General features: G+C 41.6%; 1 protein-coding gene across 5 annotated transcripts in view; it reads right to left on the minus strand.

Annotated features, from left to right (window-relative positions):
• Positions 1-14,966: 14,966 nt before the first annotated feature.
• The window catches only part of mRpS34 (mitochondrial ribosomal protein S34), a 293,839-nt gene continuing 281,185 nt past the window's right edge, over positions 14,967-27,620 (minus strand). For all 5 annotated transcript variants that reach the window (XM_071676062.1, XM_071676018.1, XM_071676040.1 and 2 more), the window contains one exon: positions 14,967-15,485. In XM_071676062.1, the coding sequence (XP_071532163.1) occupies positions 15,321-15,485 (165 nt within the window). In that variant the 3' untranslated portion in view covers positions 14,967-15,320. The remainder of the gene's footprint in view (positions 15,486-27,620) is intronic.

Consider the following 27,620-nt stretch of genomic DNA (forward strand, 5'->3'; position numbering starts at 1 on the left):
AATGTAAGGGTAAGAGAGATGTGTGGAAATAAAAAGAGTGTGGTTGAGAGAGCAGAAGAGGGTGTTTTGAAATGGTTTGGTCACATGGAGAGCATGAGTGAGGAAAGATTGACCAAGATGATATACGTGACAGAGGTGGAGGGAACAAGGAGAAGTGGGAGACCAAATTGGAGGTGGAAAGATGGAGTGAAAAAGATTTTGAGTGATTGGGGCCTGAACACGCAGGAGGGTGAAAGGCGTGCAAGGAATAGAGTGAATTGGAACGATGTGGTATAACGGGGTCAATATGCTGTCAATGGATTGAACCAGGGCATGTGAAGCGTCTGGGGTAAACCATGGGAAGTTCTGTGGGGCCTGGATGTGGAAAGGGAGCTGTGGTTTCGGTGCATTATTACGTGACAGCTAGAGACTGAGTGTAAACGAATGGGGCCTTTGTTATCTTTTCCTAGCGCTACCTTGCACACATGAGGGGGGAGGGCGTTGTAATTCCATGTGTGGTGAGGTGGTGATGGGAATAAATAAAGGCAGACAGTATGAATTATGTACATGTGTATATATGGATATGTCTGTGTGTGTATATATATGTGTACATTGAGATGTATAGGAATGTATATTTTCGTGTTTGGACGTGTATGTATATACATGTGTATGTGGGTGAGTTGGGCCATTCTTTCGTCTGTTTCCTTGCGCTACCTCGCTAACGCCGGAGACAGCGACAAAGCAAAATAAATAAATAAATAAAATATATATACATATGTATATCACTGGGGATAGGGGAGAAAGAATACTTCCCACGCATTCCTCACGTGTCGTAGAAGGCGACTGAAGGGGACGGGAGGGGGGGGGGCTGTAAACCCTCTCCTCCTTGTATTTTAACTTTCTTAAAGGGGAATCAGAAGAAGAAGTCACGCGGGGAGTGCTCATCCTCCTTGAAGGCTCAGATTGGGGTGTCTAAATGTGTGTGGATGTAACCAAGATGAGAAAAAAGGAGAGATAGGTAGTATGTTTGAGGAAAGGAAATTGGATGTTTTGGCTCTGAGTGAAATGAAGCTCAAGGGTAAAGGGGAAGAGTGGTTTGGGAATGTTTTGGGAGTAAAGTCAGGGGTTAATGAGAGGACAAGAGCAAGGGAAGGAGTAGCACTGAAACAGGAGTGGTGGGAGTATGTGATAGAGTGTAAGAAAGTAAACTCTAGATTGATATGGGTAAAACTGAAAGTTGATAGAGAGAGATGGGTGATTATTGGTGCATGTGCAACTGGGCATGAGAAGAAAGATCATGAGAGGCAAGTGTTTTGGGAGCAGATGAGTGAGTGTGTTAGTAGTTTTGATACAAGAGACCGGGTTATAGTGATGGGTGATTTGAATGCAAAGGTGAGTAATGTGGCAGTTGAGGGAATAACTGGTGTACATGGGGTGTTCAGTGTCGTAAATGGAAATGGTGAAGAGCTTGTAGATTTATGTGCTGAAAAAGGACTGTTGATTGGGAACACCTGGTTTAAAAAGAGAGATATACATAAGTAAACGGATGTAAGTAGGAGAGATGGCCAGAGAGCATTATTGGATTACGTGTTAATTGATAGGCATGCGAAAGAGAGACTTTTGGATGTTAATGTGCTGAGAGGTGCAACTAGAGGGATGTCTGATCATCATCTTGTGGAGGCAAAGGTAAAGATTTGTAGAGGTTTTCAGAAGAGAAGAGAGAATGTTAGGGTGAAAAGAGTGGTGAGAGTAAGTGAGCTTGGGAAGGAGACTTGTGTGAGGAAGTACCAGGAGAGACTGAGTACAGAATGGAAAAAGGTGAGAACTAAGGATGTAAGGGGAGTGGGGGAGGAATGGGATGTATTTAGGGAAGCAGTTATGGCTTGCACAAAAGATGCTTGTGGCATGAGAAGCATGGGAGGTGGGCAGATTAGAAAAGGTAGTGAGTGGTGGGATGAAGAAGTAAGATTATTAGTGAAAGAGAAGAAAGAGGCATTTGGACAATTTTTGCAGGGAAATAATGCAAATGAGTGGGAGATGTATAAAAGAAAGAGGCAGGAGGTCAAGAGAAACGTGCAAGAGGTGAAAAAGAGGGCAAATGAGAGTTGGGGTGAGAGAGTATCATTAAATTTTAGGGAGAATAAAAAGATGCTTTGGAAGGAGGTAATCAATGTGGGTAAGACAAGGGAGCAAATGGGAACTTCAGTGAAGGGGGCTAATGAGGAGGTGATAACAAGTAATGGTGATGTGAGAAGGAGATGGAGTGAGTATTTTGAAGGTTTGTTGAATGTGTTTGATGATAGAGTGGCAGATGTAGGGTATTTTGTTTGAGGTGGTGTGCAAAGTGAGAGGGTTAGGGAGAATGATTTGGTAAACAGAGAAGAGGTAGTAAAAGCTTTGTAGAAGATGAAAGCCGGCAAGGCAGCGGGCTTGGATGATATTGCATTGGAATTTATTAAAAAAGGGGGGTTACTGTACTGTTGACTGGTTGGTAAGGTTACTTAATGTATGTATGTCTCATGGTGAGGTGCCTGAGGATTGGCAGAATGCTTGCATAGTGCCATTGTACAAAGGCAAAGGGGATAAAAGAGAGTGCTCAAATTACAGAGGTATAAGTTTGTTGAGTATTCCTGGGAAATTATATAGGAGGGTATTGATTGAGAGGGTGAAGTCATGTACAGAGAATCAGACTGGGGAAGAACAGAGTGGTTTCAGAAGTGGTAGAGGATGTGTGGATCAGGTGTTTGCTTTGAAGAATGTATGTGAGAAATACTTAGAAAAGCAAATGGATTTTAATTTTACTTCATAAGAAATAACTCCTCCGATGAGGAGCAGTGCCAGCCAGCCTACAAGACCCGGAAGTGTCGGTGACTGTGGATGGTGTGGAGGGAGATAGCGCGTCAGTGCCCTGTGATCTCTTCCCCTCCGACCCCAAAGACAAGGTCAACCTCATCCTCTGGTACAAGGACGAAGCCAAGGACCCAATATATAGTACTTATGTGGGGTGCCTCAGAGTGGGGTGCCTAAATGTGTGTGGATGTAACCAAGATGTGAAGACCCTTACTGGAAAAACAATCACTCTTGAAGTAGAACCTTCAGACACAATTGAAAATGCGAAGGAAAATAGTGAAATTGGAGAAAAATGTAGCTTAGACATTGAAGCTTATCGATACAGTGGTTAAATTGATGAGAACTGCTATTAACGTTTGTGTAAATAAATTATACATTTCCTTTTTTCCATAGCCAGAGGTTGAACCATTATGTGACATTCATTTTTTTTTTCATTCATTTCAAGCTAGAAGTTTCAGTTTTCTAAATTGTTTCTTACATTTTTCATATGTATATATATGTATGTGTGTGTGTATATGTGCGTATGTATGTGTATGTGTGTGTATGTGTATATGTATATATATATGTATATTATCCCTGGGGATAGGGGTGAAAGAATACTTCCCACGTATTCCTCGCGTGTCGTAGAAAGCGACTAGAGGGGACGGGAGCGGGGGGCCAGAAATCCTCCCCTCCTTGTATTAACTTTCTAAAATGGGAAACAGAAGAAGGAGTCACGCGGGGAGGGCTCATCCTCCTCGAAGGCTCAGAGTGGGGTGCCTAAATGTGTGTGGATGTAACCAAGATGTGAAAAAAGGAGAGATAGGTAGTATGTTTGAGGAAAGGAACCTGGATGTTTTGGCTCTGAGTGAAACGAAGCTCAAGGGTAAAGGGGAAGAGTGGTTTGGGAATGTCTGGGGAGTAAAGTCAGGGGTTAGTGAGAGGACAAGAGCAAGGGAAGGAGTAGCAATACTCCTGAAACAGGAGTTGTGGGAGTATGTGATAGAGCGTAAGAAAGTAAATTCTCGATTAATATGGGTAAAACTGAAAGTTGATGGAGAGAGGTGGGTGATTATTGGTGCATATGCACCTGGTCATGAGAAGAAAGATCAAGAGAGGCAAGTGTTTTGGGAGCAGCTGAATGAGTGTGTTAGTGGTTTTGATGCACGAGACCGGGTTATAGTGATGGGTGATTTGAATGCAAAGGTGAGTAATGTGGCAGTTGAGGGAATAATTGGTATACATGGGGTGTTCAGTGTTGTAAATGGAAATGGTGAAGAGCTTGTAGATTTATGTGCTGAAAAAGGACTGATGATTGGGAATACCTGGTTTAAAAAGCGAGATATACATAAGTATACTTATGTAAGTAGGAGAGATGGCCAGAGAGCGTTATTGGATTACGTGTTAATTGACAGGCGTGCGAAAGAGAGACTTTTGGATGTTAATGTGCTGAGAGGTGCAACTGGAGGGATGTCTGATCATTATCTTGTGGAGGCTAAGGTGAAGATTTGTATGGGTTTTCAGAAAAGAAGAGTGAATGTTGGGGTGAAGAGGGTGGTGAGAGTGAGTGAGCTTAAGAAGGAGACCTGTGTGAGGAAGTACCAGGAGAGACTGAGTACAGAATGGAAAAAGGTGAGAACAATGGAAGTAAGGGGAGTGGGGGAGGAATGGGATGTATTTAGGGAATCAGTGATGGATTGCGCAAAAGATGCTTGTGGCATGAGAAGAGTGGGAGATGGGTTGATTAGAAAGGGTAGTGAGTGGTGGGATGAAGAAGTAAGAGTATTAGTGAAAGAGAAGAGAGAGGCATTTGGACGATTTTTGCAGGGAAAAAATGCAATTGAGTGGGAGATGTATAAAAGAAAGAGACAGGAGGTCAAGAGAAAGGTGCAAGAGGTGAAAAAAAGGGCAAATGAGAGTTGGGGTGAGAGAGTATCATTAAATTTTAGGGAGAATAAAAAGATGTTCTAGAAGGAGGTAAATAAAGTGCGTAAGACAAGGGAGCAAATGGGAACTTCAGTGAAGGGCGCAAATGGGGAGGTGATAACAAGTAGTGGTGATGTGAGAAGGAGATGGAGTGAGTATTTTGAAGGTTTGTTGAATGTGTTTGATGATAGAGTGGCAGATATAGGGTGTTTTGGTCGAGGTGGTGTGCAAAGTGAGAGGGTTAGGGAAAATGATTTGGTAAACAGAGAAGAGGTAGTGAAAGCTTTGCGGAAGATGAAAGCCGGCAAGGCAGCAGGTTTGGATGGTATTGCAGTGGAATTTATTAAAAAAGGGGGGACTGTATTGTTGACTGGTTGGTAAGGTTATTTAATGTATGTATGACTCATGGTGAGGTGCCTGAGGATTGGCGGAATGCGTGCATAGTGCCATTGTACAAAGGCAAAGGGGATAAGAGTGAGTGCTCAAATTACAGAGGTATAAGTTTGTTGAGTATTCCTGGTAAATTATATGGGAGGGTATTGATTGAGAGGGTGAAGGCATGTACAGAGCATCAGATTGGGGAAGAGCAGTGTGGTTTCAGAAGTGGTAGAGGATGTGTGGATCAGGTGTTTGCTTTGAAGAATGTATGTGAGAAATACTGAGAAAAGCAAATGGATTTGTATGTAGCATTTATGGATCTGGAGAAGGCATATGATAGAGTTGATAGAGATGCTCTGTGGAAGGTATTAAGAATATATGGTGTGGGAGGAAAGTTGTTAGAAGCAGTGAAAAGTTTTTATCGAGGATGTAAGGCATGTGTACGTGTAGGAAGAGAGGAAAGTGATTGGTTCTCAGTGAATGTAGGTTTGCGGCAGGGGTGTGTGATGTCTCCATGGTTGTTTAATTTGTTTATGGATGGGGTTGTTAGGGAGGTAAATGCAAGAGTTTTGGAAAGAGGGGCAAGTATGAAGTCTGTTGGGGATGAGAGAGCTTGGGAAGTGAGTCAGTTGTTGTTCGCTGATGATACAGCGCTGGTGGCTGATTCATGTGAGAAACTGCAGAAGCTGGTGACTGAGTTTGGTAAAGTGTGTGGAAGAAGAAAGTTAAGAGTAAATGTGAATAAGAGCAAGGTTATTAGGTACAGTAGGGTTGAGGGTCAAGTCAATTGGGAGGTGAGTTTGAATGGAGAAAAACTGGAGGAAGTGAAGTGTTTTAGATATCTGGGAGTGGATCTGGCAGCGGATGGAACCATGGAAGTGGAAGTGGATCATAGGGTGGGGGAGGGGGCGAAAATTCTGGGGGCCTTGAAGAATGTGTGGAAGTCGAGAACATTATCTCGGAAAGCAAAAATGGGTATGTTTGAAGGAATAGTGGTTCCAACAATGTTGTATGGTTGCGAGGCGTGGGCTATGGATAGAGTTGTGCGCAGGAGGATGGATGTGCTGGAAATGAGATGTTTGAGGACAATGTGTGGTGTGAGGTGGTTTGATCGAGTGAGTAACGTAAGGGTGAGAGAGATGTGTGGAAATAAAAAGAGCGTGGTTGAGAGAGCAGAAGAAGGTGTTTTGAAGTGGTTTGGGCACATGGAGAGGATGAGTGAGGAAAGATTGACCAAGAGGATATATGTGTCGGAGGTGGAGGGAACAAGGAGAAGAGGGAGACCAAATTGGAGGTGGAAAGATGGAGTGAAAAAGATTTTGTGTGATCGGGGCCTGAACATGCAGAAGGGTGAAAGGAGGGCAAGAAATAGAGTGAATTGGAGCGAGGTGGTATACCGGGGTTGACGTGCTGTCAGTGGATTGAATCAAGGCATGTGAAGCGTCTGGGGTAAGCCATGGAAAGCTGTGTAGGTATGTATATTTGCGTGTGTGGACGTATGTATATACATGTGTATGGGGGGGGTTGGGCCATTTCTTTCGTCTGTTTCCTTGCGCTACCTCGCAAACGCGGGAGCCAGCGACAAAGTATAATAAAAAAAAAAAAAAAAAAATAATTTATGGATCTGGAGAAGGCATTTGATAGAGTTGATAGAGATGCTCTGTGGAAGGTATTAAGAATATATGGTGTGGGAGGCAAGTTGTTAGAAGCAGTAGAAAGTTTTTATCGAGGATGTAAGGCATGTGTACGTGTAGGAAGAGAGGAAAGTGATTGGTTCTCAGTGAATGTAGGATTGCGGCAGGAGCGTGCGATGTCTCCATGGTTGTTTAATCTGTTTATGGATGGCGTTGTTAAATGCAAGAGTTTTGGAAAGAGGGGCAAGTATGCAGTCTGTTGTGGATGAGAGAACATGGGAAGTGAGTCAGTTGTTGTTCACTGATGATACAGCGCTGGTGGTGGATTCATGTGAGAAACTTCAGAAGCTGGTGACTGAGTTTGGTAAAGTGTGAGACAGAAGAAAGCTGAGAGTAAATGTGAATAAGAGCAAGGTTATTAGGTACAGTAGAAAAGCTGGAGGAAGTGATGTGTTTTAGATATCTGGGAGTGGATTTGGCAGCAGATGGAACCATGGAAGCAGAAGTGAATCATAGGGTGGGGGAGGGGGTGAAAGTTCTGGGAGCCTTGAAGAATGTGTGGAAGTTGAGAGCATTATCTCGGAAAGCAAAAATGGGTGTTTGAAGGAATAGTGGTTCCAACAATGTTATATGGTTGCGAGGCATGGGCTATGGATAGAGTTGTGCGGAGGAGGGTGGATGTGCTGGAAATGAGATGTTTGAGGACAATATGTGGTGTGAGATGGTTTGATCGAGTAAGTAATAATATGGTAAGAGAGATGTGTGGTAATAAAAAGAGTGTGGTTGAGAGAGCAGAAGAGGTTGTTTTGAAATGGTTTGGTCACATGGAGAGAATGAGTGAGGAAAAATTGACCAAGAGAATATATGTGTCAGAGGTGGGGAGAATGAGGAGAAGTGGGAGACCAAATTGGAGGTGGAAAGATGGAGTGAAAAAGATTTTGAGTGATCAGGGTCTGAACATGCAGGAGGGTGAAAGGCGTGCAAGGAATGGAGTGAATTGGAACGATGTGGTATACCGGGGTTGACGTGCTGTTAATGGATTGAACCAGGGCATGTGAAGCATCAGGGGTAAACCAGGGAACGTTCTCTGGGGCCTGGATGTGGAAAGGGAGGTGTGGTTTTAGTGCATTATTATATGACAGCTAGAGACTGAGTGTGAACGAATGTGGCCTTTGTTGTCATTTCCTAGCGCTACCTCGTGCACATTTGGGGGGAGGGGGTCGTTATTTCATGTGTGGCGGGGTGGCAATGGGAATGAATAAGGGCAGACAGTATGAATTATGTACATGTGTATATATGTATATGTCTGTGTGTGTATATATATGTATATGTCGAGATGTATAGGTATGTATATTTGCATGTGTGGATGTGTATGTATATACATGCATATGTGGGTGGGTTGGGCCATTTCTTTCGTCCGTTTCCTTGCACTACCTCCCTAATGCTGGAGACAGTGACAAAGCAAAAAAAATAATAAATAAATAAATATATATATATATATCCATGGGGATAGGGGAGAAAGAATACTTCCCATACATTCCTCACGTGTCGTAGAAGGCGACTAAAGGGGACAGGAGGGGGGGGGGGCTAGAAACCCTCCCTTCCTTGTATTTTTAACTTTCTAAAAGGGGAAATAGAAGGAGTCACACGGGGAGTGCTCATCCTCCTCGAAGGCTCAGATTGGGGTGTCTAAATGTGTGTGGATGTAATCAAGATGAGAAAAAAGGAGAGATAGGTAGTATGTTTAAGGAAAGCAACCTGGATGTTTTGGCTCTGAGTGAAACGAAGCTCAAGGGTAAAGGGGAAGAGTGGTTTGGGAATGTCTTGGGAGTAAAGTCAGGGGTTATTGAGAAGACGAGAGCAAGGGAAGTAGTAGCACTACTGAAATAAGAGTGGTGGGAGTATGTGATAAGAGTGTAAGAGAGTAAATCCTAGATTGATATGGGCAAAACTGAAAGTGGATGGAGAGAGAAAGGTGATTATTGGTGCATATGCACCTGGGTATGAGAAGAAAGATCATGAGAGGCAAGTGTTTTGGGAGCAGCTGAATGAGTGTGTTAGTAGTTTCGATGCAAGAGACCGGGTTATAGTGATGTGTGATTTGAATGCAAAGGTGAGTAATGTGGCAGTTGAGAGAATAATTGGTGTACATGGGGTGTTCAGTGTTGTAAATGGAAATGGTGAAGAGTTTGTAGATTTATGTGCTGAAAAAGGACTGATGATTGGGAATATCTGGTTTAAAAAGAGAAATATACATAAGTATACATATGTAATTGGGAGAGATGGCCAGAGAGCGTTATTGGATTACGTGTTAAGTGATAGGTGCGCGAGAAAGAGAGACTTTTAGATGTTAATGTCCTGAGAGGCGCAACTGGAGGGATGACCGATCATTATCTTGTGGAGGTGAAAGTGAAGATTTGTGGAGGTTTTCAGAAAAGAAGAGAGAATGTTGGGGTGAAGAGAGTGGTGAGAGCAAGTGAGCTTGGGAAGGAGACTTGTGTGAGGAAGTACCAGGAGAGACTGAGTACAGAATGGAAAAAAATTAGAACAAAGGATGTAATGGGAGTAGGGGAGGAATGGGATGTTTTTAGGGAAGCAGTGATAGCTTGCGCAAAAGATGCTTGTGGCATGAGAAGCATGGGAGGTGGGCAGATTAGAAAGGGTAGTGAGTGGTGGGATGAAGAAGTAAGATTATTAGTGAAAGAGAAGAGAGTGGCATTTGGACGATTTTTGCAGGGAAATAATGCAAATGAGTGGGAGATATATAAAAGAAAGAGGCAGGAGGTCAAGAGAAAGGTGCAAGAGATGAAAAAGAGGGTAAATGAGAGATGGGGTGAGAGAGTATCATTAAATTTTAGGGAGAATAAAAAGATGTTTTGGAAGGAGGTAAATCAAGTGCATAAGACAAGGGAAGAAATGGGAGCATCAGTGAAGGGGGCTAATGGGGAGGTGATAACAAGTAGTGGTGATGTGAGAAGGAGATGGAATGAGTATTTTAAAGGTTTGTTGAAAGTGTTTGATGAAAGAGTGGCAGATATAGGGTGTTTTGGCCGAGGTGGTGTGCAAAGTGAGAGGGTTAGGGAGAATGATTTGGTAAACAGAGAAGAGGTAGTAAAAGCTTTTCGGAAGATGAAAGCCAGCAAGGCAGCAAGTTTGGATGGTATTGCGGCGGAATTCATTAAAAAAGGGGTGACTGTATTGTTGACCAGTGGGTAAGGTTATTTAATGTATGTATGACTCATGGTGAGGTTCCTGAGGATTGGCGGAATGCTTGCATAGTGCCATTGTACTAAGGCAAAGGGGATAAAAGTGAGTGCTCAAATTACAGAGGTATAAGTTTGATGAGTATTCCTGGGAAATTATATGAGAGGGTATTGATTGAGAGGGTGAAGGCACGTACAGAGTATCAGACTGGGGAAGAGCGGTGTGGTTTCAGAAGTGGTAGAGGATGTGTGGATCAGGTGTTTGCTTTGAAGAATGTTTGTGAAAAATACTTAGAAAAGCAAGTGGATTTGTATGTAGCATTTATAGATCTGGAGAAGAGAAGATATATGATAAGAGTTGATAGAGTTGCTCTGTGGAAGGTATTAAGAATATATGGTGTGGGAGGCAAGTTGTTAGAAGCAGTGAAAAGTTTTTATCGAGGATGTAAGGCATGTGTATGTGTAGGAAGATGGGAAAGTGATTGGTTCTCCGTGAATGTTGGTTTGCGGCAGGGGTGTGTGATTTCTCCATGGTTGTTTAATTTTTTTATGGATGGGGTTGTTAGGGAGGTGAATGCAAGAGTTTTGGAAAGAGGGGCAAGTATGAAGTCTGTTGTGGGTGAGAGAGCTTGGGAAGTGAGTCAGTTGTTGTTTGGTGATGATACAGCGCTGGTGGCGGATTCATGTGAGAAACTGCAGAAGCTAGTGACTGAGTTTGGTAAAGTGTGTGAAAGAAGAAAGTTGAGGGTAAATGAGAATAAGAGCAAGGTCATTGGGTACAGTAGGGTTGAGGGACAAGTTAATTGGGAGATAAGTTTGAGAGGAGAAAAACTGGAGGAAGTGAAGTGTTTTAGATATCTGGGAGTGGATTTGGCAGCGGATGGAACCATGGAAGCTGAAGTGAATTATAGGGTGGGGGAGGGGGCGAAAGTTGTGGGAGTGTTGAATGTGTGGAAGTCGAGAATGTTATCTTGGAAAGCAAAAATGGGTATGTTTGAAGGAATAGTGGTTCCAACAATGTTATATGGTTGCGAGGCGTGGGCTATAGATAGAGTTGTGCGCAGGAGGGTGGATGTATGGAAAATGAGATGTTTGAGGACAATATGTGGTGTGAGGTGGTTTGATCGAGTAAGTAATGAAAGGGTAAGAGAGATGTGTGGTAATAAAAAGTGTGGTTGAGAGAGTAGAAGAGGGTGTTTTGAAACGGTTTGGTCACATGGAGAGAATGAGTGAGGAAAGATTGACCAAGAGGATATATTTGTCAGAGGTGGAGGGAAAGAGAAGTGGGAGACCAAATTGGAGGTGGAAAGATGGAGTGAATAAGATTTTGAGAGATCGGGGCCTGAACATTCAGGAGGGTGAAAGGCGTTCAAGGAATAGAGTGAATTGGAACGATGTGGTATACCAGGGTCGACATGTTGTCAATGGATTGAACCAGGGCATGTGAAGAGTCTGAGGTAAACCATGGAAAGTTTTGTGAGGCCTGGATGTGGAAAGGGAGCTGTGGTTTCGGTGCATTATTACATGACAGCTAGAGACTGAGTGTGAATGAATGTGGCCTTTGTTGTCTTTTCCTAGCGCTACCTCGCGCACATGTGGGGGGAGGGGTCTGTCATTTTGTGTGTGGTGGGGTGGCGACGGGAATGAACAAGGGCAGACAGTATGAATTATGTACATGTGTATATATGTATATGTCTGAGTGTTTAAATATATGTATACGTTGAGATGTATATGTATATGTGCGTGTGTGGACGCGTATGCATATACATGTGTATGTGGGTGGGTTGGGCCATTCTTTAGTCTGTTTCCTTGCGCTACCATGCTAACGCGGGAGACAGCGACAAAGTATAATAACAAAAAAAAATATTTTTTTTTTTTATTATACTTTGTCGCTCTCTCCCGCGTTTGCGAGGTAGCGCAAGGAAACAGACGAAAGAAATGGCCCAACCCCCCCCCCATACACATGTATATACATACGTCCACACACGCAAATATACATACCTACACAGCTTTCCATGGTTTACCCCAGACGCTTCACATGCCCTGCTTCAATCCACTGACAGCACGTCAACCCCGGTATACCACATCGCTCCAATTCACTCTATTCCTTGCCCTCCTTTCACCCTCCTGCATGTTGAGGCCCCGATCACACAAAATCTTTTTCACTCCATCTTTCCACCTCCAATTTGGTCTCCCTCTTCTCCTTGTTCCCTCCACCTCCGACACATATATCCTCTTGGTCAATCTTTCCTCACTCATCCTCTCCATGTGCCCAAACCACTTCAAAACACCCTCTTCTGCTCTCTCAACCATGCTCTTTTTATTTCCACACATCTCTCTTACCCTTACGTTACTCACTCGATCAAACCACCTCACACCAAACATTGTCCTCAAACATCTCATTTCCAGCACATCCATCCTCCTGCGCACAACTCTATCCATAGCCCACGCCTCGCAACCATACAACATTGTTTGAACCACTATTCCTTCAAACATACCCATTTTTGCTTTCCGAGATAATGTTCTCGACTTCCACACATTCTTCAAGGCCCCCAGGATTTTCGCCCCCTCCCCCACCCTATGATCCACTTCCGCTTCCATGGTTCCATCCGCTGCCAGATCCACTCCCAGATATCTAAAACACTTCACTTCCTCCAGTTTTTCTCCATTCAAACTCACCTCCCAATTGACTTGACCCTCAACCCTACTGTACCTAATAACCTTGCTCTTATTCACATTTACTCTTAACTTTCTTCTTCCACACACTTTACCAAACTCAGTCACCAGCTTCTGCAGTTTCTCACATGAATCAGCCACCAGCGCTGTATCATCAGCGAACAACAACTGACTCACTTCCCAAGCTCTCTCATCCCCAACAGACTTCATACTTGCCCCTCTTTCCAAAACTCTTGCATTTACCTCCCTAACAACCCCATCCATAAACAAATTAAACAACCATGGAGACATCACACACCCCTGCCGCAAACCTACATTCACTGAGAACCAATCACTTTCCTCTCTTCCTACACGTAAACATGCCTTACATCCTCGATAAAAACTTTTCACTGCTTCTAACAACTTTCCTCCCACACCATATATTCTTAATACCTTCCACAGAGCATCTCTATCAACTCTATCATATGCCTTCTCCAGATCCATAAATGCTACATACAAATCCATTTGCTTTTCTAAGTATTTCTCACATACATTCTTCAAAGCAAACACCTGATCCACACATCCTCTACCACTTCTGAAACCACACTGCTCTTCCCCAATCTGATGCTCTGTACATGCCTTCACCCTCTCAATCAATACCCTCCCATATAATTTACCAGGAATACTCAACAAACTTATACCTCTGTAATTTGAGCACTCACTCTAATCCCCTTTGCCTTTGTACAATGGCACTATGCACGCATTCCGCCAATCCTCAGGCACCTCACCATGAGTCATACATACATTAAATAACCTTACCAACCAGTCAACAATACAGTCACCCCCTTTTTTAATAAATTCAACTGCAAATAAATAATATATATATAGAAGTAATTGGATGCCCTAACTGGCTGAGGTCATAAGCCATACAAAAATAGGTAATTACACACACACAAATTGGTAACTTGAAATAGTTACACATACATGAACACAAATTAAATGGCATAGAAATTCTTCGTAACAATATTGGTGGCTTTTAGAAATGTCTGGCCATCTCTCCAAAATTCCTCAATTTGTAACTCACTTTTACAGCAAACAAATTGTCAAATCTTTTGATTTCATGTTTTAAATAACTCAGCCTAAGATGGTCAATGAAATGCTAAAACAAAAAAAGTTACTTCTTTTTAGTCACTAACTTAACAACACATTCTACATTAACACCCTAAAAGTCTTGTACTTATCCTGTCTGGTGTGAGTTTAAGACAGACTTTTTGGTTTGTATATTTTAAAGTCAGCCACTCAAACGTCAGTTATTAACTGTTGCTTTACTGGCAGAACTTTCCATCTGTCTCCCTCTCATCAGGGACCAAAAAAAATCTGACCTATGCTTAGAGCAATCATGACCATCACATCATCTACAAATGCAACAAAACCATAACTTAAGCAAAGACCTTATGATATATATGATGGTCCCAAAGACAGCCAAATCCAGATGGTGGTACACACCAAACATACGCCTGTATTGCAAAGCGGAATGGAAGGTTGTATGTCCAGATAGATGGGGTCACTGGAAGCAATGAGGTACAGGCAAAGGCTAGGTAGTGTCAGGATGCCATGCTGGGTCACCAGGGTAAGCAGGATCACAGAGGGCAGGTGGGTTGTGTTAGTTAGCTGGAATATGTTGGGGCTCTGGGTCAGATCAGGAATATGGGCCATGCAGGGAGGCACAGTCACAGCATGAGGCTGGGTCACTGGAGAAAGCTGGATCATGTCAGGACGTTAGGTCATGTGGGGGAGGGGAATAGAACAGGAGGAGATTAGATTTATGCTGGGGCTAACTTATGTGAACTGTTTTGCCTTTAAATTCATGGGCTAGTGAAAGAACACAACTCATGGTTTCATTGTTCTAAAAAATAATGTTACTTCCGAGTCCCTCCTTGTAAACCTTCAACACATCACCAAACTTCAGGATATGAGGTCAAATTTAGTAGTATGTACCATATAAATGTTGATGAATGAAGACCTTACTATCATCAAGACTGTAACTTTAAAATTGATGTTCTGAGATTCCTTCTCTCAAGGCAGGTTAGAACTATAGAAGCATCTATCTTTCATCTCATGAATTACCAACAATACCTGATCTGTAGATAATTAATAAGCATTTCTCTGATTAATGATCACAGCAGCATCTATCTATGCCTCTAGAAATGGATCACCTTAATATGCATATCTTTTATGGAGATGAATTTTGCAAAGTGGGTTTCTATCCTCAAGTCCACTGGCAAGCTTGAGGGCAGATATATCTAATGCACTTGAGGTGACCTGCTATTCTGGGACACAAAAGGAGTATAAAAGCACAACCTTTCAAAACATGAATTCTTATTGGCATTTCACTATCACTTTACAAGAAAAGTTAAATATCAGTACACCTAATATGACAAATATCTGCCTCAGACTAATAAAGACTATTTGAAACTAAAGTTAATCAAAAGTCCTGAAACATCATTAACCTGAATCTTAAAGTATATAAAGGCATATCCATGTTAACACCTGAAATGACCCATTATTCATGTGGAATTTATGTCAACTTGTTCGCCTATGATATGTACCTAAATCATATTAAAAACCTAACTAAATATGGTACACATAAATCCAAACTTGTTTGTACAATAAACTAACTTGCATTTAAGAATTTTACTCTACTCTGGCTACAGTTCTATAATAATCCTTCATACAGCTGTGGACTAAGTGGAGTACCCAATCCAATAGAAATATCAACAGTGGGTTTTTCTCCATCCTTAGCAATGCGACATAAACTATGGTTGTTTCCAATACGAAGTTTGAGAATTTTTGAAGGGTGTCCTTCCCTTTCTGCCAAAATCTGAAAGACAAAATATTTCAAGGTGAACTGGGAAGATCAAACAAAGCTGCATTGTGATAGTTTACCTCTTCTGCAAAAGTGCCCTCCTGAGGTGCTGGTTTTGACTCTTTTTATTATCCTTAAAAGTATACTTTAGTCCAGAATCATCACCTCAATGCTAGAATTTAGCTTTCCCTAACCTAAAGTTTAATAATCTGAAGTATAAATCCTTAGCTACACAATTGCCTCTGGAATGACTATATTTCCACACTGATAAAGGAGGCTTGAGGGATACGTGTAATACTGTCCAGTCAAATGGATTCCAACAAGGGTAGCTTAACTATACTAAAAAAGTACCCAAAACTCTCAAAGATTGTTTTACATTGGTCAGCTAATCAAAGCTAATAAAGACATGTGAAACTATTATATTATCTATACCCCCTTTTAGGCAGACTAGGGTCATGATCCCATGTGAAAAACAATAACTAATCTTCAGAAAAAGTACTGGCCAGAGCATAGCTTTTTTTTTTTTTTTTTTCATACTATTCGCTATTTCCCGCGATAGCGAGGTAGCGTTAAGAACAGAGGGACTGGGCCTTTGAGGGAATATCCTCACCTGGCCCTCTTCTCTGTTCCTTCTTTTGGAAAAAAAAAAAAAAAAACGAGAGGGGAGGATTTCCAGCCCCCCGCTCCCTTCCCTTTTAGTCGCCTTCTACGACACGCAGGGAATACGTGGGAAGTATTCTTTCTCCCCTATCCCCAGGGAATATATTAAGCATATATATATATATATATATATATATATATATATATATATATATATATATATATATATAACAAAGATGAGCAAAGAAAGACTGACTAAGAGGATCTTAATATTAAAAGTAGATGAAACAAATGGGAATAGGGAGACCTAGAAGGAGATGAAAGGAATGACTGAAGGAGGCTTTGGGGTACTGGGGCCTAAACATTCAGGAAAATGAAGGGCATGCATAGGATAGAATGAACTGGATTCATGTGAAATATAGGATCAACAAGATGGTAATGGACTGATCCAGAGCAAATGAAGCAATCTAAAAGACCTGGTTGTGGATGGTAAGTGCTGGTTTCAGTAAATCATACTTGACAGCTGGAGAGTGGAGATGTGTAAGTGAGGCCAGTATTATCACGTTCCTGATGTTTCCTATACAAAGTTGGAAAAAGCAATTACATATGAAAAAAAAAATCTAAAATGTTATTATCTACTAAAAAACTCTTTACATTTGTATGTTGTTATTAAGGTACTGAATGGTAGAAGCTGAATCCCCACAACGACTTGCTTTCTGAGTACTGTGTCCAAGAGCATTAACAAAGATTGATGTAGATCCACGGCATTTTCGGTCTTCCTCACTAGCAGGTCCAAGATGAGAGGATGAACTTTTACTACTTTCCATTTTCTGACCTTGGTAGTGTGGCACTATCATGTTCAATGCAATATGTTTACTTTCATTTGTGCAGTCTTGTTCACTGTGTGCATTTTGAATGACAGGTCCAGGTGCTACTTCTACTCCTTGATGATGAGACTCACTACCAGTAAATCCAGTGAGTGAGTTGTTGGATGACCGCGATGAAGGCCGTGTGAAGGAAGACGACCGACTGCCTTTATTGGAACATGTAGACCCACTTCGTTCAACTTGATCTCCATCCCCTCCACAATCTAACTTTTCCACTGCTTTATCTATAGCTTTAAACTGCCACACCAAGTGGTAGTTGTACAGGAACTGTCGGTGGTCAAAGCGATGATCATCAGGTGAATATGTCTCAGCATGGTATGCTGGAGTCAAAACAGTCATCTTGTGGCGGTTAACACTGTAACAACGGAAGAACAGCTTAACTTTCTCTGCAACCTCTTTAGGTGCACATTGATCAGACCAAAGATGAACTAGCTTGCCAAACATGGAGTATGGACCACAACATTCAACTTTTCGAAGCTTTCCATATGTGGACAGTTCATCATATGACATGCCCATGTCTGCTTCATCTGTTTGTACAAGTGAGCCCTCCTCAAGTGGTTCAAGTTCTGCAGTAGGTGGCGCTCCTGGAATATCGCCTAGTACAGGAACATTAAGTCTGCCTTTGGCTAGAAGCAGAAATCTCTTGAGGTCAGCCTTGGAAAATCCACCGATTTATCGGTGCCAATTATTAACAAAGGTTGGTGGTAGATGTACACATCCCTCAAGCTTCCTCTGTCTGCAGGCAGAAGTTACTCCCCTAAAACAAATCCAATTTTGGAACTTTCTGAGCCTGAAGGAGAGTAATACTAATGACAGGAACAGATTAGGTTGCAGGTTAACAAGCCTGCCACTTTTATGTATTCCTACCCTTTTTGCTAGCCAACCTAGATCTGTTAATAGTCCCCACAAATGGTGCAAATGGTATGAAAATAAGTTGCTTGCCTGCAGTCATTTTCAACAAGAGATGCATGTTCATGGGGGTAAGAAGCATGCAAGAGGAATAAATGATGAATATGAGAGGCTGAAGATATTCCTTATTATTACAACCACAAGTTGGTGGCAGGTGTACACATCCGTCAAGCTTCCTCTGTTTGCAAGCAGAAATTACTCCCCTTCACCAAACACAATTTAGGAACTTTATGAGTCTGAAGGAGAGTAATATTATTAAGAGAAAAAGCTAAGGTTGCAGAGTTAGCAAGCCTACCATTGTTAGGTATTCCTGCCCTTTCTATTAGCCTCCAAAATTAGGGCTAGGGTCCTTAATTCTGTCAATAGTCCCCACAAATGGTGCATCTGAGTTTGGAAGAAAAATGTTTGCCTGCAGTCATTTTCAACATGAGATGCATGTTCATGTGGGTATGAGGCATGCAAGACAAATAAATGAATACTTTCCATGCCCTCCCATACTCTTGGTCATAGGAGAATTACACATCCTTCTTTTCCTTGATAATTTTCACTCATTCCCATACATACCACACTTTCCATGCCCTCCCATACTCTTGGTCATAGGAGAATTACACATCCTTCTTTTCCTTGATAATTTTCACTCATTCCCATACATACCACACTTTCCATGCCCTCCCATACTCTTGGTCATAGGAGAATTACACATCCTTCTTTTCCTTGATAATTTTCACTCATTCCCATACATACCACACTTTCCATGCCCTCCCATACTCTTGGTCATAGGAGAATTACACATCCTTCTTTTCCTTGATAATTTTCACTCATTCCCATACATACCACACTTTCCATGCCCTCCCATACTCTTGGTCATAGGAGAATTACACATCCTTCTTTTCCTTGATAATTTTCACTCATTCCCATACATACCACACTTTCCATGCCCTCCCATACTCTTGGTCATAGGAGAATTACACATCCTTCTTTTCCTTGATAATTTTCACTCATTCCCATACATACCACACTTTCCATGCCCTCCCATACTCTTGGTCATAGGAGAATTACACATCCTTCTTTTCCTTGATAATTTTCACTCATTCCCATACATACCACACTTTCCATGCCCTCCCATACTCTTGGTCATAGGAGAATTACACATCCTTCTTTTCCTTGATAATTTTCACTCATTCCCATACATACCACACTTTCCATGCCCTCCCATACTCTTGGTCATAGGAGAATTACACATCCTTCTTTTCCTCTTCCTTGATAATTTTCACTCATTCCCATACATACCACACTTTCCATGCCCTCCCATACTCTTGGTCATAGGAGAATTACACATCCTTCTTTTCCTTGATAATTTTCACTCATTCCCATACATACCACACTTTCCATGCCCTCCCATACTCTTGGTCATAGGAGAATTACACATCCTTCTTTTCCTCTTCCTTGATAATTTTCACTCATTCCCATACATACCACACTTTCCATGCCCTCCCATACTCTTGGTCATAGGAGAATTACACATCCTTCTTTTCCTCTTCCTTGATAATTTTCACTCATTCCCATACATACCACACTTTCCATGCCCTCCCATACTCTTGGTCATAGGAGAATTACACATCCTTCTTTTCCTCTTCCTTGATAATTTTCACTCATTCCCATACATACCACACTTTCCATGCCCTCCCATACTCTTGGTCATAGGAGAATTACACATCCTTCTTTTCCTCTTCCTTGATAATTTTCACTCATTCCCATACATACCACACTTTCCATGCCCTCCCATACTCTTGGTCATAGGAGAATTACACATCCTTCTTTTCCTCTTCCTTGATAATTTTCACTCATTCCCATACATACCACACTTTCCATGCCCTCCCATACTCTTGGTCATAGGAGAATTACACATCCTTCTTTTCCTTGATAATTTTCACTCATTCCCATACATACCACACTTTCCATGCCCTCCCATACTCTTGGTCATAGGAGAATTACACATCCTTCTTTTCCTCTTCCTTGATAATTTTCACTCATTCCCATACATACCACACTTTCCATGCCCTCCCATACTCTTGGTCATAGGAGAATTACACATCCTTCTTTTCCTCTTCCTTGATAATTTTCACTCATTCCCATACATACCACACTTTCCATGCCCTCCCATACTCTTGGTCATAGGAGAATTACACATCCTTCTTTTCCTCTTCCTTGATAATTTTCACTCATTCCCATACATACCACACTTTCCATGCCCTCCCATACTCTTGGTCATAGGAGAATTACACATCCTTCTTTTCCTTGATAATTTTCACTCATTCCCATACATACCACACTTTCCATGCCCTCCCATACTCTTGGTCATAGGAGAATTACACATCCTTCTTTTCCTCTTCCTTGATAATTTTCACTCATTCCCATACATACCACACTTTCCATGCCCTCCCATACTCTTGGTCATAGGAGAATTACACATCCTTCTTTTCCTTGATAATTTTCACTCATTCCCATACATACCACACTTTCCATGCCCTCCCATACTCTTGGTCATAGGAGAATTACACATCCTTCTTTTCCTTGATAATTTTCACTCATTCCCATACATACCACACTTTCCATGCCCTCCCATACTCTTGGTCATAGGAGAATTACACATCCTTCTTTTCCTTGATAATTTTCACTCATTCCCATACATACCACACTTTCCATGCCCTCCCATACTCTTGGTCATAGGAGAATTACACATCCTTCTTTTCCTTGATAATTTTCACTCATTCCCATACATACCACACTTTCCATGCCCTCCCATACTCTTGGTCATAGGAGAATTACACATCCTTCTTTTCCTTGATAATTTTCACTCATTCCCATACATACCACACTTTCCATGCCCTCCCATACTCTTGGTCATAGGAGAATTACACATCCTTCTTTTCCTTGATAATTTTCACTCATTCCCATACATACCACACTTTCCATGCCCTCCCATACTCTTGGTCATAGGAGAATTACACATCCTTCTTTTCCTTGATAATTTTCACTCATTCCCATACATACCACACTTTCCATGCCCTCCCATACTCTTGGTCATAGGAGAATTACACATCCTTCTTTTCCTTGATAATTTTCACTCATTCCCATACATACCACACTTTCCATGCCCTCCCATACTCTTGGTCATAGGAGAATTACACATCCTTCTTTTCCTTGATAATTTTCACTCATTCCCATACATACCACACTTTCCATGCCCTCCCATACTCTTGGTCATAGGAGAATTACACATCCTTCTTTTCCTTGATAATTTTCACTCATTCCCATACATACCACACTTTCCATGCCCTCCCATACTCTTGGTCATAGGAGAATTACACATCCTTCTTTTCCTTGATAATTTTCACTCATTCCCATACATACCACACTTTCCATGCCCTCCCATACTCTTGGTCATAGGAGAATTACACATCCTTCTTTTCCTCTTCCTTGATAATTTTCACTCATTCCCATACATACCACACTTTCCATGCCCTCCCATACTCTTGGTCATAGGAGAATTACACATCCTTCTTTTCCTTGATAATTTTCACTCATTCCCATACATACCACACTTTCCATGCCCTCCCATACTCTTGGTCATAGGAGAATTACACATCCTTCTTTTCCTCTTCCTTGATAATTTTCACTCATTCCCATACATACCACACTTTCCATGCCCTCCCATACTCTTGGTCATAGGAGAATTACACATCCTTCTTTTCCTTGATAATTTTCACTCATTCCCATACATACCACACTTTCCATGCCCTCCCATACTCTTGGTCATAGGAGAATTACACATCCTTCTTTTCCTTGATAATTTTCACTCATTCCCATACATACCACACTTTCCATGCCCTCCCATACTCTTGGTCATAGGAGAATTACACATCCTTCTTTTCCTTGATAATTTTCACTCATTCCCATACATACCACACTTTCCATGCCCTCCCATACTCTTGGTCATAGGAGAATTACACATCCTTCTTTTCCTTGATAATTTTCACTCATTCCCATACATACCACACTTTCCATGCCCTCCCATACTCTTGGTCATAGGAGAATTACACATCCTTCTTTTCCTTGATAATTTTCACTCATTCCCATACATACCACACTTTCCATGCCCTCCCATACTCTTGGTCATAGGAGAATTACACATCCTTCTTTTCCTTGATAATTTTCACTCATTCCCATACATACCACACTTTCCATGCCCTCCCATACTCTTGGTCATAGGAGAATTACACATCCTTCTTTTCCTTGATAATTTTCACTCATTCCCATACATACCACACTTTCCATGCCCTCCCATACTCTTGGTCATAGGAGAATTACACATCCTTCTTTTCCTTGATAATTTTCACTCATTCCCATACATACCACACTTTCCATGCCCTCCCATACTCTTGGTCATAGGAGAATTACACATCCTTCTTTTCCTCTTCCTTGATAATTTTCACTCATTCCCATACATACCACACTTTCCATGCCCTCCCATACTCTTGGTCATAGGAGAATTACACATCCTTCTTTTCCTTGATAATTTTCACTCATTCCCATACATACCACACTTTCCATGCCCTCCCATACTCTTGGTCATAGGAGAATTACACATCCTTCTTTTCCTTGATAATTTTCACTCATTCCCATACATACCACACTTTCCATGCCCTCCCATACTCTTGGTCATAGGAGAATTACACATCCTTCTTTTCCTTGATAATTTTCACTCATTCCCATACATACCACACTTTCCATGCCCTCCCATACTCTTGGTCATAGGAGAATTACACATCCTTCTTTTCCTTGATAATTTTCACTCATTCCCATACATACCACACTTTCCATGCCCTCCCATACTCTTGGTCATAGGAGAATTACACATCCTTCTTTTCCTCTTCCTTGATAATTTTCACTCATTCCCATACATACCACACTTTCCATGCCCTCCCATACTCTTGGTCATAGGAGAATTACACATCCTTCTTTTCCTTGATAATTTTCACTCATTCCCATACATACCACACTTTCCATGCCCTCCCATACTCTTGGTCATAGGAGAATTACACATCCTTCTTTTCCTTGATAATTTTCACTCATTCCCATACATACCACACTTTCCATGCCCTCCCATACTCTTGGTCATAGGAGAATTACACATCCTTCTTTTCCTTGATAATTTTCACTCATTCCCATACATACCACACTTTCCATGCCCTCCCATACTCTTGGTCATAGGAGAATTACACATCCTTCTTTTCCTTGATAATTTTCACTCATTCCCATACATACCACACTTTCCATGCCCTCCCATACTCTTGGTCATAGGAGAATTACACATCCTTCTTTTCCTCTTCCTTGATAATTTTCACTCATTCCCATACATACCACACTTTCCATGCCCTCCCATACTCTTGGTCATAGGAGAATTACACATCCTTCTTTTCCTTGATAATTTTCACTCATTCCCATACATACCACACTTTCCATGCCCTCCCATACTCTTGGTCATAGGAGAATTACACATCCTTCTTTTCCTCTTCCTTGATAATTTTCACTCATTCCCATACATACCACACTTTCCATGCCCTCCCATACTCTTGGTCATAGGAGAATTACACATCCTTCTTTTCCTTGATAATTTTCACTCATTCCCATACATACCACACTTTCCATGCCCTCCCATACTCTTGGTCATAGGAGAATTACACATCCTTCTTTTCCTTGATAATTTTCACTCATTCCCATACATACCACACTTTCCATGCCCTCCCATACTCTTGGTCATAGGAGAATTACACATCCTTCTTTTCCTTGATAATTTTCACTCATTCCCATACATACCACACTTTCCATGCCCTCCCATACTCTTGGTCATAGGAGAATTACACATCCTTCTTTTCCTTGATAATTTTCACTCATTCCCATACATACCACACTTTCCATGCCCTCCCATACTCTTGGTCATAGGAGAATTACACATCCTTCTTTTCCTTGATAATTTTCACTCATTCCCATACATACCACACTTTCCATGCCCTCCCATACTCTTGGTCATAGGAGAATTACACATCCTTCTTTTCCTTGATAATTTTCACTCATTCCCATACATACCACACTTTCCATGCCCTCCCATACTCTTGGTCATAGGAGAATTACACATCCTTCTTTTCCTTGATAATTTTCACTCATTCCCATACATACCACACTTTCCATGCCCTCCCATACTCTTGGTCATAGGAGAATTACACATCCTTCTTTTCCTTGATAATTTTCACTCATTCCCATACATACCACACTTTCCATGCCCTCCCATACTCTTGGTCATAGGAGAATTACACATCCTTCTTTTCCTTGATAATTTTCACTCATTCCCATACATACCACACTTTCCATGCCCTCCCATACTCTTGGTCATAGGAGAATTACACATCCTTCTTTTCCTCTTCCTTGATAATTTTCACTCATTCCCATACATACCACACTTTCCATGCCCTCCCATACTCTTGGTCATAGGAGAATTACACATCCTTCTTTTCCTCTTCCTTGATAATTTTCACTCATTCCCATACATACCACACTTTCCATGCCCTCCCATACTCTTGGTCATAGGAGAATTACACATCCTTCTTTTCCTCTTCCTTGATAATTTTCACTCATTCCCATACATACCACACTTTCCATGCCCTCCCATACTCTTGGTCATAGGAGAATTACACATCCTTCTTTTCCTCTTCCTTGATAATTTTCACTCATTCCCATACATACCACACTTTCCATGCCCTCCCATACTCTTGGTCATAGGAGAATTACACATCCTTCTTTTCCTTGATAATTTTCACTCATTCCCATACATACCACACTTTCCATGCCCTCCCATACTCTTGGTCATAGGAGAATTACACATCCTTCTTTTCCTCTTCCTTGATAATTTTCACTCATTCCCATACATACCACACTTTCCATGCCCTCCCATACTCTTGGTCATAGGAGAATTACACATCCTTCTTTTCCTTGATAATTTTCACTCATTCCCATACATACCACACTTTCCATGCCCTCCCATACTCTTGGTCATAGGAGAATTACACATCCTTCTTTTCCTCTTCCTTGATAATTTTCACTCATTCCCATACATACCACACTTTCCATGCCCTCCCATACTCTTGGTCATAGGAGAATTACACATCCTTCTTTTCCTTGATAATTTTCACTCATTCCCATACATACCACACTTTCCATGCCCTCCCATACTCTTGGTCATAGGAGAATTACACATCCTTCTTTTCCTCTTCCTTGATAATTTTCACTCATTCCCATACATACCACACTTTCCATGCCCTCCCATACTCTTGGTCATAGGAGAATTACACATCCTTCTTTTCCTCTTCCTTGATAATTTTCACTCATTCCCATACATACCACACTTTCCATGCCCTCCCATACTCTTGGTCATAGGAGAATTACACATCCTTCTTTTCCTTGATAATTTTCACTCATTCCCATACATACCACACTTTCCATGCCCTCCCATACTCTTGGTCATAGGAGAATTACACATCCTTCTTTTCCTCTTCCTTGATAATTTTCACTCATTCCCATACATACCACACTTTCCATGCCCTCCCATACTCTTGGTCATAGGAGAATTACACATCCTTCTTTTCCTTGATAATTTTCACTCATTCCCATACATACCACACTTTCCATGCCCTCCCATAACTTGCATCCATCATTTCCATTTTCACTCCATCTTTCCACCTCCAATTGGTCTCCCTCTTCTCCTCTCTCAACCACACTCTTTTTAATACCACACATCTCTCTTACCCTTTCATTACTTAATCAAAATTACATTTCAACACACCAATCCTCCTATGCATAGCCTTAGCTTAGCCCAATGCCTCGCATCCATATAGTATTGTTGTGACTTCTATTCCTTCAAACATACCCATTTTTGCTTTCCAAGATAACGTTCTCGACTTCCACACATTCTTCAACGCCCCCTCCCCCAACCTATGATTTACTTCCGCTTCCATGGTTCCATCCGATGCCAAATCCACTCCCAGATATCTAAAATACTTCACTTCCTCCAGTTTATCTCCATTCAAACTTACCTCCCAATTGACTTGTCCCTTAACTCTACTGTACCTAATAACCTTGCTCTTATTCACATTTACTCTCAGCTTTCTTCTTTCACACACTTTACCAAACTCAGTCATCAGCTTCTGCAGTTTCTCACACGAATCAGCCACTAGCGCTGTATCATCAGCGAACAACAACTGACTCACTTCCCAAGCTCTATCATCCACAACAGATTGCACACATGCCCCTCTTTCCAAAACTCTTGCATTCACCTCCCTAACAACCCCATCCATAAAAAAATTAAACAACCATGGAGACATCACGCACCCCTGCCGCAAACCAATATTCACTGAGAACCAATCACTTTCCTCTCTTTCTACACATACACATGCCTTACATTCTCTATAAAGACTTTTCACTGCTTCTAACAACTTGCCTCCCACACCATATATTCTTAATACCTTCCACAGAGCATCTCTATCAACTCTTATCATATGCCTTCTCCAGATCCATAAATGCTACATACAAATCCATTTGCTTTTCTAAGTATTTCTCACATACATTCTTCAAAGCAAACACCTGATCCACACATCCTCTACCACTTCTGAAACCACACTGCTCTTCCCCAGTCTGATGCTCTGTACATGCCTTCACCCTCTCAATCAATACCCTCCCATATAATTTCCCAGGAATACTCAACAAACTTATACCTCTGTAATTTGAGCACTCACTTTTATCCCCTTTGCCTTTGTACAATGGCACTATGCAAGTATTCTGCCAATCCTCAGGCATCTCACCATGAGTCATACATACATTAAATAACATTACCAACCAGTCAACAATACAGTCACCCCCTTTTTTAATAAATTCCACTGCAATACCATCCAAAACCGCTGCCCTGCCGGCTTTCATCTTCCGCAAAGCTTTTACTACCTCTTCTCTGTTTAACAAATCATTCTCCCTAACCCTCTCACTTTGCACACCACCTCGACCAAAACACCCTATATCTGCCACTCCATCATCAAACACATTCAACAAACCTTCAAAATACTCACTCCATCTCCTTCTCACATCACCACTACTTGTTATCACCTCCCCATTAGCCCCCTTCACTGATGTTCCCATGTCTTACGCACTTTATTTACCTCCTTCCAAAACATCTTTTTATTCTCCCTAAACTCTAATGATACATTCTCACCTCAACTCTCATTTGCCCTCTTTTTCACCTCTTGCACCTTTTTCTTGACCTCCTGCCTCTTTCTTTTATACATCTCCCTCTCATTTGCATTATTTCCCTGCAAAAATTGTCCAAATGCCTCTCTCTTCTCTTTCACTAATAATCTTACTTCTTCATCCCACCACTCACTACCCTTTCTAATCTGCCCACCTCCAACGCTTCTCATGCCACAAGCATCTTTTGCACAAGCCATCACTGCTTCCCTAAATACATCCCATTCCTCCCCCACTCCCCTTACGTCCTTTGTTCTCACCTTTTTCCATTCTGTACTCAGTCTCTCCTGGTACTTCCTCACACAAGTCTCCTTCCTAAGCTCACTTACTCTCACCACTCTCTTTATCCCAACATTCTCTCTTCTTTTCTGAAAACCTCTACAAATCTTCACCTTCACCTCGACAA

This window comes from Panulirus ornatus, chromosome 2 (assembly GCF_036320965.1).
Source record: "Panulirus ornatus isolate Po-2019 chromosome 2, ASM3632096v1, whole genome shotgun sequence".
In the NCBI taxonomy this organism is placed as follows: domain Eukaryota; kingdom Metazoa; phylum Arthropoda; class Malacostraca; order Decapoda; family Palinuridae; genus Panulirus; species Panulirus ornatus.